Source organism: Balaenoptera musculus, chromosome 4 (assembly GCF_009873245.2).
Source record: "Balaenoptera musculus isolate JJ_BM4_2016_0621 chromosome 4, mBalMus1.pri.v3, whole genome shotgun sequence".
Classification (NCBI taxonomy): domain Eukaryota; kingdom Metazoa; phylum Chordata; class Mammalia; order Artiodactyla; family Balaenopteridae; genus Balaenoptera; species Balaenoptera musculus.
Window position 1 is genome coordinate 132449991 of NC_045788.1, and position 15754 is coordinate 132465744.

The 15754-nt window shown below is 47.7% G+C and overlaps 1 protein-coding gene across 10 annotated transcripts in view; it reads left to right on the forward strand.

The window, feature by feature from the left end:
• The window catches only part of EVA1C (eva-1 homolog C), an 83982-nt gene that overhangs the window by 22112 nt on the left and 46116 nt on the right, over positions 1-15754 (forward strand). For 8 of the 10 annotated variants that reach the window (XM_036851401.1, XM_036851397.1, XM_036851396.1 and 5 more), the window contains exon 2: positions 12910-13106. The exons of the other annotated variants lie outside the window; for them this stretch is intronic. In XM_036851401.1, coding sequence (XP_036707296.1) covers positions 12910-13106 — 197 coding nt within the window. The remainder of the gene's footprint in view (positions 1-12909; positions 13107-15754) is intronic. 10 annotated transcript variants of the gene reach the window in all.

The window sequence follows — 15754 nt, forward strand, 5'->3', positions numbered from 1 at the left end:
TTACAATGTTGCATTAGTTTCAGGTGTACAGCAAAGTGAATCAGTTATACATATACATATATCCACTCTTTTTAGCTTCTTTTCCCATGTAGGCCATTACAGAGTATTGAGAAGAGTTCCCTGTGCTATACAGTAGGTCCTTATTAGTTATCTATTTTATATATATTTTAGTGTGTATATGTCGATCCCAATCTCCCAATTTTTTTTTTAAATTAATTAATTTATTTATTTATTTATTTTTGGCTGTGTTGGGTCTTCGTTTCTGTGCGAGGGCTTTCTCCACTTGCGGCGAGCGGGGGCCACTCTTCATCGCGGTGCGCGGGCCTCTCACCGTCGTGGCCTCTCCCGTTGCGGAGCACAGGCTCCAGACGCGCAGGCTCAGTAGTTGTGGCTCACGGGCTTAGTTGCTCCGTGGCATGTGGGATCTTCCCAGACCAGGGCTCGAACCCGTGTCCCCTGCATTGGCAGGCAGATTCTTAACCACTGCGCCACCAGGGAAGCCCCCAATCTCCCAATTTATCCCTCCCCTCCCTTACCCCCTGGTAACCATAAGTTTGTTTTCTACATCTGTGACTCTATTTCTGTTTTGTAGATAAGTTCATTTGTACCCTTTTTTTAGACTACACATATAAGCGGTATCATATGATATTTGTCTTTCTCTGTCTGACTGCATTCTGTATGACAATTTCTAGGTCCATCCATGTTACTGCAAATGGCATTATTTTGTTCTCTTTCATGGCTGAGTAATATTCCGTTGTATATATGTACCACATCTTCTTTATCCATTCCTCTATTGATGGGCATTTAGGTTGCTTCCATGAAAGACACCTTATTTAATACCCATTGTTGATTCATTAACGTTGAACTCACGGCCAACAGCACTGTGATTCGTGCCTGGGCACAGCCCCTCTAACACATGTATTTTCTCCATAAGACCCATCCCAGCTTCTTGCACTTGAGAACATGAGACAGTGCTGTACCACCGTGCTTGGGGCTATTTGACACAGCAAAATCACCAGCACAAAGCACAAAAATGTGAAAAACCTGGCACTAGGTAGACTATGAAAAGGACACATGTTTATGGTATGGGAGCTGAAGCCAGAAGGCAGAGCGTCACCTGGTTCCACTTCGGCTGGGACCACGCACACTGGGTGACTCAAATTCTCCCAAGAATGGCTAGGAAAGCCCTGGGAGGATTGATTTGGGGGGCTTTCAAATAAATATTAGTAGGCAAGTTTGCAAAAAACATTGCAAATTATCATGAGGGTCAGCTGTATATACCAATGAACCAGGGTTGGATTTTCCTCTACTTAGCCATCCAGAAGATGGCCAGAAGCCAATCGGTAGAATAAGACTCCAGCATGGTGGTGAATAAAGTAGACATAACGGGATGTAATCGCTCAACTGTCACCCAAACAGTTGTGTATAAAAGAAGGCAACAGACCCAGAATAGCAAGTGTAAGCTGAGGGCCGTCAGAAGTAACAGGTGTCAGCCAGGGAAGGATACAGAAAAGTATATAGAGAGCTCAGAGGAGAATGAAGAAAGCGTGGGTCCCTGGGGCCACTGAGTGAAGCTGAGTCCACTGGAGAAGGTTTACACCAGGGGCCAGCGTGCCAGGGACTCAATTAAGGATGAATATAATGATTAAGGCCAGGCCGGCCTGATTACCATGCGGGCGCCCGTATTTCTTTACATTTGCCAGCCTCCCCTGTTTCTGCAAAATACAAAAGAAGAAATGCTGCTACTTCCCCTAATTCTAAGGTGAAACCAAAGAAGGGGGAAGCGAAATGACCTGCCCAAAATCCTGTTAAACCCACGAGGAGGCTGTAACAGATACAGTCGGTCACCTGGCCTGTTCAGCACAGCCTCTTGGATACGAAGGTTACATCTGTTGCAAGTTTTAGAAAATTCCCTGCTCTGGTTTTGTTAACTGCCTAGGGAACAAAGCGTGTTTAGTCAAAAGTACAGCAAATCTGTCCTGCCCCTAAATCCAATCATTTTAACCTTCCAAATAGCTTTCTGAGGTTTACAGTACTGCTCACCAGTCATCATCTTTAAGGAAAAAGTTTTATTATTATGAGCAGTGAAATCACTATATAATTTTCCAGTTAACTGAATAAAGCTCAAAATGCACGCCCCGAAGTCTCTCTACCTTGAGCACATCAAGCTACCTTGATCATCCTACACATCCTGAGCATGGGCTGTCGGGAAATTAACAGTCTGGAGTTGAAAGGCTGTTTCAGGGGCTTCTTGGAGAGGCAGCACCTCTCTGCCCCCGCATCCATGTGCTGGGCTGTGTTGGGCCCTCTGGTTGGTCGGCTTCCCTGAGTGTTTCTGAGAGCCTTTTGTTGTACGTGGGGATAGAGCCACTAATTTGGCCAATTCCAAGCAGGAAAGATCAAGTGTAGATTTCACATCTGAGTTTTAAGTGCGGATTAAAAGTTGCATTAAGTTATCAAATGCACCTCCATCCTGCCTTAATCGCCAAGTGGCTCTGTAGTTTGGGGGTAACTCTGCATCCCAAAGAAAAGAAAATGTATTCCGTGTAAAGGCTTCAGGCAAATGGGGATTGATCCAGTTACTTTTAAACAGCTCTAATCCAGGTGGTGTTGGCTGAATAACTTTCTGGGGTGGGTACCTCGTTACCGAATAAGGCGTTCATTTTTATAGGATGTGAAATCTTGGGTTGAAAAGGCACAAAGGAGCTCCTACCAGACTGACAGTGTCTCCATGTAGAGAAATACAGCAGAATCAGGGGTAGTGGGGCAGGAAGTGCATGTTTCTCAGAGCAGCTAGGGAAAACCTGTCTGATAAGGTTACATTTGAACAAAGGTCAGGATGCAGGGAGGGAGGGAGAAAGTAGACACTCGAAGGAAGAAGCTTTCTGGTGAACAGAACAGCCGAAGCGAAGGTCCTGAGGTGGGAGTATGTGTGGCTTTTTTTTTTTAATGAATTAATTAATTTATTTTTGGCTGCGTTGGGTCCTTGTTGCTGCGTGTGGGCTTTCTCTAGTTGCGGCGAGCGGGGGCTACTCTTCGTTGCGGTGTGCAGGCTTCTCATTGCGGTGGCTTCTCTTGTTGTGGAGCACGGGCTCTGGGCACGCAGGCTCAGTAGTTGTGGCTCGCGGGCTCTAGAGCGCAGGCTCAGTAGTTGTGACGCATGGGCTTAGTTGCTCCGGGGCATGTGGGATCTTCCCGGACCAGGGCTCGAACCCGTGTCCCCTGCATTGGCAGGCGGATTCTTAACCACTGCACCACCAGGGAAGTCCCTGTGTGGCATTTTTGAGAAACAAGATCACTGTGGCTGGAGCTGAGGAGGAGAGTTATAAGGATGAGGTCAGGTAGGTAGTGGAAGGGGGCTCGATCTCATAAAGACTTCAGAATTTTTTGTTTGAATGAGTCGAAAGCCAAATAATGGATTGACACGTGTAAACAAATGCTTAGACAGGCACAAGGATCTGATCCATATGTATAAATACACACCTGGTCATCCACACAGAAAAATCCGCTTAATATATATGAATATATAGGGAAAAGTATGGGGTTTGGTGAATCAGAGGGTCAGTGTGCAGAAAGGGAAAAGAAGGAGATGTTGGGAGAAAAACTAACAAGATAAGAGATCATTGACTAAGTGACTGTCAGAAACCAGAGTTAAATACAAGAATTCAAAGCCCAGGGGAAGTGGAAAAATGGGACCTGGATGCCATGTGGCACTCATGAAAGATGAAAAAATGTTCATTCCTTAGGCAGAAAAGTCACAGAGAAGAGCCGGGCGGCTGTCACTTTTCTTGTCAAATGTTAGCAGCCAACTTCCAGGGTTATTTTTTCCATTATTGTTGATCAGAAATTTGAAAGTATTTTAATCACATACACTTTGGGGTTCCTTTAAATGCTCTTGAAACAATGGCAGGCATGGAAAATTTTGCAGGTTTTGTGCCTTTAGAAATAGTATTTTTATTTGGCTTTAAGAAAATCAAGCAGCTTTATTGTCAAAGAGAATAGCTTGAGTTTGTTGAGAAAAAGGGGTCAGAAACTGGATTTTTGGAATTTGTAGGTTCAAAAGTAACATATCAGAAGCCAGCAAACTTTTCCAAATTTGCACTCAACTGGTTCTTTTTGGGGAGTGTTGTGCTCATTTCTGTAAAAAATGCTTCCATGGCACCCTCAAACCTGGGGACAAATGATTAATGGTATAATCCCCATCATGAATATGAGCCTGTCCTTGGGGCATTTTTATAGAATGTGAAAGCAAATATCATCTACTGTTTCACCAGATATCTTAATCCTAAATCCAAACCAAGGCTCAGCTAGGAAGCAGTGGATTTGGGGCTGCTTGTCCTTGCTTGTTTTGGGGCTCCCTTTTCCATAGAGCTTGGACTCCCAATGTCTTTTCCTCCTAGTACACTCATGCAGTTCTTAAGGAATGAAACTGACGTGCCCAGCCACTGTGTAAGCTGCTCTACTTATGCTATTTTTTATGGGCTGCACAACAACTCTGTAAAGTAGGTATAAGTCTCTGATGTTACAGATGAGAAAACTGAGATCTAAAGGGGTTATATTTAACGTGCCTGAAAAGCATCTGATCTGAGGGGTTTCAAAGCCTGAATTCCCTGCATCATAACCTGTGGCGTCTACACCTGTGCGTTGGCACTTTTATCCTGGGCCAGCGCTCTCTGGAGCACCACACCAGTCTGCCCACAGTCCCATCCCCTTCCCACACTCCTCAAAGACCTACCAGCTTCCTACTTAACACAAGTACCCGTTGACAGAATGCTGGAGTATTAGTCAGGGTAGGCTAGCTGCTGAAACCAACAACTCCCAAATCTCGCTGGGATAACGAGGCTGTGCTCCATGAGGTCATTCAGGGACCCAGGTTCCTTCTGTCTTGTGCCTCCCCCATCTTCTGGGTCCTCAGAATCTGTCCTTGTCCCTTCTCTCTTCCACATGTGACAGCAGATGGGGAGACAGAGGGAGTAGAGAGTCACACAGCGTCTCAAGGGCCAGACCTGCAAGAGGCAAGCATCACTTCTGCCCTTTTTCCATTGGCCAGAACTTTCCACTGGTCCAGTATGTTGTCAGGAGGCCTGGAGAACCTGCTCCTCCATGGACTTAGGAAGAAATGTATTGTCTCGGCCCCATCTGGACTCTCACTTTACCTCTGTCCTCGGCTGGTTTGTTTTGGGACCAGGATCTGAATGCATCGTGTAAGAGCAGCACAGCTACCTTGGTCATCCCTGTCATTGTGATTCCCCCCCAGACATCTAAGAAACAGTCCGATGGCTCTAGTTCTTCTCATAATTAACCTCCAGAGTCAACTTCTTCATGCCAAACCTGGGACTAGAGAAGAGACTTAAAGTCTAAATAGACTTTTTGATCTTAGTGCTCTTGGGTGTGTGGTCCCCAGTCATGAGCCCGTTATCCATTGTAGGGTCTTTCCTGCATCCTTAGACTCACTGACTCATTGCTCTAAAGCCACGTGGGCTGCCCCTCCTCGCGCTTTAGCCAGTTTTCCAAACACACTCACAAACACAAAAGAAAAAATACCCTTTTCTGGAAAAGAACTTCAAACATGTAGAAACACCTTTGAGTATTTGTGAATAAAAGGGTGTGGTCTCTTATCTAAAGGATTAACCGACTGGAGGGTGCTGCTTTATTTTAAGAAAATGGGGGTGTGGGGTAGCAAGAACAGTACAATTGAATTCCATTCTCTTCCCAGAAGTAAGGTTGTGAAATTGGCCCCTGGTGACAGGGGACTTGAGCACACGGGTGTGGGACCGGGGACTGATGTACTTACATCCTGCACTTGGGGTGACTCCCGCAACCTCAGCCCTTGGGAAACTTGGACTTTTGTGGACGGCTTCTGGCTTCAGAAAAGAAAGAGGAAGAATTTGCAGCCCGTTTGGCATCTTCTAAATATTAGTAGTTTTTAAACCTTATTGATTTAAAAACCGGAGAGAGAGAGAGAAGGAAAGAGAGAAGGGAAGGGAGGAAAGAAGGAAGGAAGGGAAGGAGGGAGAGGGAGGGAGGGAGAAAGGAAGGGAGGAAAATTTTCTTTTCCCTTCAAGCTCAGCAGTGACATTTCTGGACCGTGACGACATCTACTGGGCTGTGTGCTTGTCTCTGAGTTGACTGTCTAACCATTGGTGCTCAGAGCAGAGAGGGGCGACTGGGGGTGTGATTTGCATTGCATCAATGAGTAAGTTCATGTCCCTCAAGATTTACCATGTAATAGCAATACCTTAGTGTTGTGCAATGGTTTATGGTTGATAGAAGATGCTCTGCCCATTATGTCATTTGATCCTCACAGTAAAACATGAGGACATCAGTTCTGAGAGGTGATGGTCACAGTCACACACTTTAATCCCAGGTTGAACCCTGGTCTCAGAGCTTTTAATCCTCTGCTCCCCCCACTTCCTCCCTGTCCGTCCCCCTGTTTCAGGATGAGGATTCCTCAGCAGTATGGGATTCTGAAATGCCTTCTGAAATCATCCAAGTTAGATGCAGCTCTTAGCACTGACCGTGTTTTACAGACTCAGTGAACGTTCCCTTCAGAATGATGTGCTTAACAGTAACCCTCAGATACTTCATGCAAAAAAAATGGGGCGGTCTGGTCAAATATGTGCGAGAGATTCTACCACCTATGTCCCTCCTCACGCCCCAGTGCACAGTGGCTTCTCTGTGGTTCTGTGGAGTCCTGCAGGGCAAGAACTGTTTGCCTTGGTTGAACCCATACATTCCAGACTTATTTCGGATAGACCCTTCTTTTTCCCCTGCGTAATACCTGTTCCTCCCATAGAATGCTTTGCCTCCTCCCATCCCCATTCTTTGAAAATCAGTCATTTACATTCTGGTCCTTCAGTGGTCCCTGGATTATTTGTGTATAAATGGGTTTTCCTTGTAAATGCGATGGGGGTTATGATCCCAAGAATATCTTTCTGAAGACAGAGAAGAGCTTCTGCCCCTCTTAGGGGTTCATTTCCCATGAACTTTTCACCTACCTTTAGAAACAGGGAAACATAAAAGCCTTTATCTAAATTACTCTAAAATTTGCCCAACCCAAGCCTCTCGGGATGTGCCTTTGAGGAAGGTTTGAGCCATGGCGGTGGCTGCCGGAGTTTCTGCTGATACACAGTGGAGGGTTCACCAGGGAAGAGAGTATCCTGGAGTTAAACAGAAGCTGTTCCAAGGCCTCTGGGCTGTGTGCCGCTGATGAAGCATCTACACCCTCCCACTCCCCCCTCTCCCCCAGTTTAAACAAGGATCTACGGAGCATTTACAGGCCATGCCAGATTCTGAGAGGTGATTTCTCAACAGAGTGTGTACTTCTGCCTTCTTTCAGGGTAGCAAATATTTGCCCCCAAATATACAGTTAGACTGTGAAAATGCTGGCAGAGAGTATTAACACATAAAGCATTTTTGACTGATCCAACGCAATGGGGCATTTGATCCAGAGAGAACTGTTAACAAAAAGCTACATCTTTAAAAAGGATGCCATTTGAAAGTTGGTGAGGGCATAAATGAAATAAAATTGGCCATATGTTGATTAAAAAAAAAGATCCCGTTTGAACCAGCCAAGAAACCAAGGTGTGGGGAAGCTAAGTGCTGTGGTCTGAATGTATTTGTACAACTAAATTTATGTATTGAAATCCTAACTCCCAAAGGGAAGAGGTAGGGCCTTTGGCAGGTGCTTAAGTCATGAGGGTTGAGCCTTCATGAATGGGATTCACTAATCCCATTAATCTCTTACAAAAGAGACCCGACAGAGTTCCCCTGCGCCTTCCACCATATGAGGACACAGTGAGAAGAGGCCAGCTATGAAGCAGGAAGATGGCTCTCACCAGAACGTGACCATGCTGGTGCCTTGATCTTGGACTTCCAGCCCCCAGAACTGTGAGAAACGAATTTCCATCGCTTATAAGCCACCCCGTCTGTGGTGTTTTGTTAGAGCAGCCTGAATGGACTAAGACACTAAGTAACGTGTTGACTCTACACAACACATTGGAAAGAGCGCACGTGTTCATTGGGGAAGCCGGGTAGCACGCTGGAAGGGGCTTTGGACTGGGAGCGGGTCATCTGTCATCTGCCCTTTGTTCAAGGTCAACCTTGGCTGAAGGCTCTTACTCTACCCCAGTTCCTGCCTTCATCCTGGGAGATGCCTGATCCAGAGGGCATCTTCCCAGCTCCTGGCATCCTCATTTCCAAGAATCTTCTCCTCCGCTGACCTCTTGCACACTCTTCCATGGCCACTTCCGTGGCCACTTCATCACCTGCAACTGCTCCGTCTTGAAATCTGTTCAAACAAATTTTGGGCACGAGCTCCTCCCTCTCCAGCTTGCTGGTGCGCTTGCCTCCACTCTGACCTTGCTGGATCTCAGCAGGACCTCTCTGTTCCCTTGGGCCTCTCCCGTGATCGTCTCCTTCCCTGTATTTAGCTTGGAGCCCACAGTCCATCATTTCAAGCTCTCTCTTGCTAGCACCCGCTTTCAAATTTTTTGAACCTTAATCTACAGTAAGGAGTATAATTTACATATGACCTCAGACTCTTATGTACATATATTTTTACACATACATACAAACATGCATAGACCTATCCCAACTTTAAAACAATCATAATTATTTAAAAATCTCTCCCTGGACATCAGTTCTTATGACTATAGCCCTATTTCTCTCCTTATCTTCATCAAGTTGTTGTAAAGGTCATCTGTATAAACTCTTGGTTTCCTATGGCTGCTTTAATAAATGATTACCCAGCACAGGCTTATTCTCTTACAGTTCTGGAGGTCAGAAGTCTAAAATCAAGGTGTTGGCAGGCCTGCATTCCTTCTGGAGGCTTCAGGGCACAATCTGTTTCCTTGTCTTTTCTAGTTTCTAGAAACCGCCTACATTTTTTGGCTCATGGCTGCCCCATTCCAACCTCTGGTTCTGTTGCCACGCCTCCTTCTTCTGACTTTGACCTTCTTGCCTCCCTCGTATAAGGACCCTTGGAATTATACTGGTCCCTCCCAGATCAGCCAGGATCATCTTGCCATCTCAAGATCTTTAACTTAATTATAACTGCAAAGTCCCTTTTGTAATGTAAAGCAACATATTTATAGGTTCTGGGGACTGGTCCCTGTGGACATTTGGGGGGGGCCATTATTCTGTCTACCAGGTGAACCATCTTAGATTTTCTTAACTTCCACTCACTTTCAACCTTTTCTAAACAGGCTTCTGTTCCCCACTCACCATCCCTAATGCCTCTCCAAATGGTCCTTGATGCCCTCCATGTTGCTGAAAGCAGTGGGTAGTTCTAATTGTCCTTCTTTGGACCTCTTAGCAGCTCCTGACTTAGTCGGCCAATCAGAATGGGGCATGGAAGGCACCTATGGGGGCCATAAGGTGGGCGGGCCAATGACTTGTCCTCATGAGGGTTTCCTCTGTCACTATGGAGGAGGATCTACTGTGGATGGGGTCAGCTGCAGAAGACGGGGTTCCATGGCTCTCCGTGCCCTATAAATCAACCACAGGCTCCACAGTATCTAGACTTTCTTTATTAGTGTAAAGTATTGGTCACAAAACTGCAGGTAAAGGTTTTCTAAACAAACATTTATCTACCAACAAAAAAGTACACAGATCCTAAGCGCGTAGCTGGGTGAACTTTCACAAAGTAAAACACGTATCCACCCTTCAGGTCAAGAAACAAAGCTTTGCCAGCTCACACGCACTCCCTGTCACGTCCCCTCCCTGTCACCTAACACCTCTCTTCCCAAAGGTCACGCTATCCTGGGGAGGCATGGATGGTTTTTAAATTTTTGCCCTTTTAAATAGACTTTCTTTCTGAGAAGTTTTAGGTTCACAGCAAAATTGAGCAGAAAGTTCAGATATTTCCCGTATATCCCTGTCTCCGCCGCACACACAGCCTTCCCCACCATCAGCATCCCACACCAGCAGTGCATCTGTTACAATCAGTGAACCTACTTTGACACCTGCTTATCACCCAGAGTCCATAGTTTACACTAGGGTTCACTCTTGTTGTTATACATTCTTTGGGTTTTGACAAATATATAATGATATGTATCCCCCAGTATAGTATCAGACAGAATGGTTTCATTGCCCTAAAATTCCCCTGTGCTCCACCTGTTCATACCTCTCTCCCCCAAGACCTCTGGCAACCACTAATGTTTTCACTGTCTCCATAGTTTCGCCTTTTCCTGAATGCCGTATAGTTGGAATCACACAGTATGGATCCTTTTCAAATTGGCTTGTTTCACTTAGTCATATGCGTTTGTTTCCTCTGTGTCTTTTGTGGCTTCATAGCTCGTTTCATTTAGTGCTGAATAATATTCCATTGCTGGACCTAGGCATAGGTTTTCGAAGAAGGAATTGGACCGAGTCTAGAGCAAGTTTTACTGCTGAAGTATCTTCTTGGAACTTGTATTAGTGTTAGGACTGATGTACCGGGAAGGAGGCTCCCCTTCCGCCTCGAAGTGCAGAAGGGCCTGAAAGACCTCGAGTTAGTCAATTCTGTGCACTGAGCTTCTGCCTCCAGAATATCACTCAGGATATGAATACGGTATGCAGGGGGGCTCGGGCCACTGTGCTGCATGGTGTTGTGTTTTGATGTAAATGGTCCCACGGAGATCAAGTTTGTTTACTTGGTACAGAGTACATGACAAATAGGGTGAAGAAAGATGATGGCCTGAACACAGCAGAAGTTTCTTTCTCACTCATGTGACAATCTGTGGAGCAGGCAGCAATTCCCTCCATGAATCCAGGACCCAGGCCCCTTCCGTCTTGTGGCTCCACCTGCCCCAAGGCCTTATCATCACCTTCATTTAGCCAGAGTAACACATGGCCTTTTGAACAAACCATAAACATGAAGCTGAAGTCATGCTCCCAGAATTAATTTAACATTTCAGTCAGCTGATCATCTCCATGAATGATGGGTGATGGACAAGAAAGTTTTAATGACAAAGCTAAAGCATGGGGGTACCAGTCTGGGAAGCCTCAGGGTGGGTGCTGGCCTGGGAGCAGCCTAAGGGCCACCGTGAGTTCCCTGGTATGGCTCATAACAGGATGCTGAGATCCCACAAATGATCTTGTACAAATCAAATCATGGCTTAAACAGGGCTCACCTGTGTATCCTACAGGATGACACTGACCTGGGGCCCTAGGACCACCAAGGGGCCTCTTCCTGGCCCCTCTTGGTGGCCTGAGGGGTTCACCTTATGAGTGACAGCATTCCACCAAGCAGGACCTTGACTCACATGCCTGCTGCCTGATGGCAGTTTTGCTGCTCAAGCTAGACTTTGCTTCTCTAAGCAAAGTTAAATCAGGGTAGCTGATGTCTTGGCCTTTCTTATGATGATTGTCATGGGCGGGAAGAAAAAAAAGGAGTTGCAGTGAAAGACCTACAGTCTGGATGCAGTGTGCTGTCGAGGGCGCCCGGTGTCCGTCTTCAGGTGGGCAGGTGTGGATTGACCGGTGTGCCCACCCTACGGCAGAGCACCTCAGTCCCTTCTCTGTGACTGTCAGCGAAGCCCAGGGAGCTGGACTGGGTGCCTTTTGCAGAGCATTACGGCCCGGAGAGGATTTTGAAACCTAAGCAGGACTAGCTAGAACACGGCCTGGCCGTGTGGGAACTGGGGAGCTCTAAGACTGCCCTCCTCCACTCCCCCTCCTCCCCGTCGGAGGCCGAAGGCTGCCAAACCGTCTCCCACACACCTCACCAGAAAGTCCCTGGCTTCCCTCCCAGCCGCCTTGCGATTGACCTCGTGAGGTGTGAGAAGGAGGAAAGGAATCTGTGTTTCAGATGAACCTTCCCTCCTCCTTTCTGAAAAAAAGTCCAGGCCGCCAGCGCCTGTCAGGAGGTCCGCTCAGCTCCTCCGAGCCCGAGGCCCTGCTCAGCGCAGCCGGCCAGCTGGAGACGCAGGGATCGGGAGCCTGTATGAGTCTGCGGGGCTGCTGTAACAAATGACCACTAACCTGAGTGACTGAAAACAACAGAAATACATTCTCTCAGAGTTCCAGAGGCCAGAAGTCTGAGATCAAGGTGTCCGGAGGGCCGTGCTGTCTCTGGAGTTTCTAAGGAACAGTCTTTCCTTGCCTCTTCCAGCTCCTGATGGCTCCCGACAGTCCTTGGTGTTCTTGGCTTGTAGGAACATCACTCTAGTCTTTCCATGGCTGTCTCCCTCCGTGTCTCTTCTCTTCTCATCAGGACACGGGTCATACAGGATTAAGGGCCTTTCTTACTCCAGTCTGACCTCATCCTAACTAATTATGTCTGCAACGACCCTCTGCCCAAATAAGGTCACATTCTGAGGTTCCGGGTGAACATGAATTTGGGGGGATGGGACACTATTCGGCCCATAACAGAGCCCCACCATCCTCCCCTTCCCTTCCCTTCAGAGAAGGCCCTTATCCCATGCAGGGAGCTTGCCTTGCTTTCTTCTCCAGGACTGAGGCAGGCCCAGGAGTGGTTTCCTAAAATAAAACGGGATCCCCTCGCCCCAGGAAGGCCTGGCCCAGCTAGTGGGAGATCAGAGAACCCGAGTCTCCCCCAGGACAGGCATCTACATGCCCAAGGGACACCTACTTGCATTTTTTTCCTGCTTTATAGAGATGCTTCAGGACTTCTTGGCTCCTGGCCCGTCCTTTAGTGCTTCCTGGAGCAAAGGAGCCCTTGGAGGCTTGCAACGGGCCATTCCAGACCAAGGTTGCCAGCCCAGATGGAAAAACGAGCATCCGCTCCCTCCGCCCCAGCTCCGGGCCTGTCTGGTGTCCTGTCCAGGGAGCTGCTGAGGAGGCCCCGCCCACACCTTCCTCACTGACCAGCTCCTCCCTCCGGGGAGCCGAGGTCCTCCTGCTCCAAAATCCATGAAGGAGTGCTGAGCTCCTGGGCCTCTTGTAACCCGGCTGAATATTTTCCAGGTTACCTAACCAAACTCCTGCAAAACCACACCGCCTACGCCTGTGATGGGGACCATTTGGATCTGCAGTGCCCTCGGCATTCGACGATAAGTGTCCAGTCGGCGTTTTATGGGCAAGATTACCAAACGTGTAGCGCACAGCAGCCTGCCTCTCAGAGAGAAGACAGCTTAACCTGTGTGGCGCCCACCACCCTGCAGGTATTGCCTTTCATAGATGGTTTAAGATGACAAGATGGGTTCCTCTCTCTCTCCCTCTCTGTCCCTCTCTCTGTGTATATACTTGTGATTCTGTAGTGTACTCAAAGCAGACCCGCTCCATGAAAATCTCAGTGTAGACAAATCACGAATTTTGCAGGCGAGCTATTCTTTGCTTCTCAGAAGGATTCTTTACCAAACGAGTCTAAATAGAATTCCTGCTTATTGGAGAGCTCCCTTAATACACTTGCAGAATGAATTTATTCATAGCACACTCTTCCCTGCAATCAAGTAAAGTATCATCATGTTGGGCTTTAACCTCCAGACCTACGTTGCCCATCAGTACCCCGGGAGAGAGGAAAGGCTGTGCATTCTTTAGTGGAAACCACAAGGCAGACATCAGAAGTCATGATCAAATTCTTAGAGAATGCACTCAAGGAAGGGGAATATCACTAATTATCTTTTTTTTTTTTTTTTTTTATGGTTTGCTTCTCCAGTGGTAGATAATCATGTTATTCTCGTTTGGAGCTATTTTGGGCAGTTTCTGCTGGTTCGTCCTTGATAGTACCAGGAATTAGGGGTGGGGGGTGGCTGACTCATTCTTTTTTCAGTCGGCGTTGGGGAAATATGTGGTCTACGGGGAGGTCAAAACTAATATAACAATGATGATTTTAGACTATTCTGGCTTTCAATTATCCAGACAACCTCTATTCTGCTCTCCCAGGCCCCTCAACATTTATAACTAGTTAGCTAAAATTATGGAGTCGCTTGGCCTTGGATTTTTTTAATGCCTCCAAAGTTCCCTATGAATCCGTTGAAGTCACAGTGGTTAGAACAGATAGGTGGCAAATTAGATGTCAGCTTGATTTTGTCAGTTGTGGGAAATGTGGGTAATGGTAAATTTCCTAGGAGGACTGAGGAGAGATGGAATTAGCTCTAATGCTGTGCAGCTCTCCCTAAGGCCGGAAGAGGAGAAGCAAACATAAAATGATCATGTAAGGATTTTTCTATTTTGTCTACTATTTACTGCTTCCAAGCTAAACATTGTAGTACCTGGGTGGTCATGTGATTGGTAAAGACACCAACTGAGGAGCCAAAAGAATGTGTTTGAATGAATCCCCTGGTTTCCACACCCCGAGGAGAGACCACGTCTGTCTTCGGGAGGCAAGCAGTTACTTTCCTTGTGTGCCCCGCCCTACCCCCAATCCTTCCCTGTACCTTGAGAATGTTCCCTTTCCTCCCCCCAACACTCTTGCCCGCCTATCCCTGGTACCCAGGCTTTCCGCTGCCCTCCTAGGGGCATAAAAAGAACGTGGCCAGTGCCACCAGGGCGGCAGTGCCTGCTTTGTGAAAGTATGAACTCCTGGCATCCTGCAGTTCCAAAACACGGCCACCTCACCCTCCAACACGGGCACCTGCCTCTGCCAGGCATCCCCGAGGGTAGAGGATGTTGCCATAACCGGGCAGACAAGTCAGAATTTGTGAACACGATTCTGATGTTGTGCGGAGGGTTTGTTTGCCAGAAACATCCCCACGCGCTAAGAGATCCTGTACTTTGTCTTTTAACCTGTGTGTGGGAGCTGAGGCAAGGTGCTTCCTCAGGGGGCAGTTGCTTAACGTAGGAGAGAACAGGCTGATGTCCACACCGGAGCACCTCACCTGATCTAGCCCACGACTAAATGGCTATAGGAAGTCCCCTCTCTGCAATCTCCAGCTGTAATACAGTTTGGAAAGAGCTCTGCCCTTGGGTCCCATTCCATGGCTGTAACACGATGAGCCATCTGAGGGCTGAGTTATTTCACGATACCCTCAGCCATGGAATATGCACCATCATCTGGGGGTCCTTGGGGTTTCCCTGGGCATTTTTCCTGATTTTATGCGCATCCGCGGGGCCCCTGAGGTGATGGGGGATACCTGGTAGGGCCAGCATCCTTCGCGGAGATACTCCACGAGCCACTATGAGAACATGGCGACTCAGACAGGCTCGGGAATCTGCACTAAATTCCGTCCAATGGTAATAAGTAGATTCTTGGGAACATTTTTACTGTACTTGGTGTGGAGGACCTCTGTGTCTGTCATCGGCAGGGCCTGATCCGTCTGGGAGCTGGCAGGGCAGCAGCGCGACGCTGGCCCACCTGCGACCCAGTACTGGGCGTTCCCCGAGCTTCCACAGAGCAGACTCACTCTCCAAGGTGTGATCTGCCTGGAAGAGGTCGGGAGAGATTTGAAGGAAAGCTTTCTTTTAATGAAGGAAAAATTTTAAGCCAAATGCTCAACAGAAAGCCTACCTATTCCACCCAGAAAATTGCTCCACCAGGAAAAGTGGGTCCCACGTCATTGAGGTTAGCGCGAGGGTGGGAATCAGCTTTTTAATTTTCATTGGTTGGCCTGCTTTTGGGTTGGGGTCTCCGAGGCGTCCCCCAAATGCTGAGCTCCCCTGTGGCCAGCGTCAGGTGTTTCTAAGGACGCGGATCTGTGGTTACGATTCCCGCTCCCCAGAGCCCTCTGTCAGCCTTAAAACCAGGGAGCCTTCCCGGAAGGGGGCCTCCGAGTCCCCTCCGGTCCGCACTCTGCGGTACCCTGATCTTGCCCCCGGCCCTGGGAGCCTCCGTGATGCGGCACTCTTGCCAAAACTGTCAGCGATGGTGCCA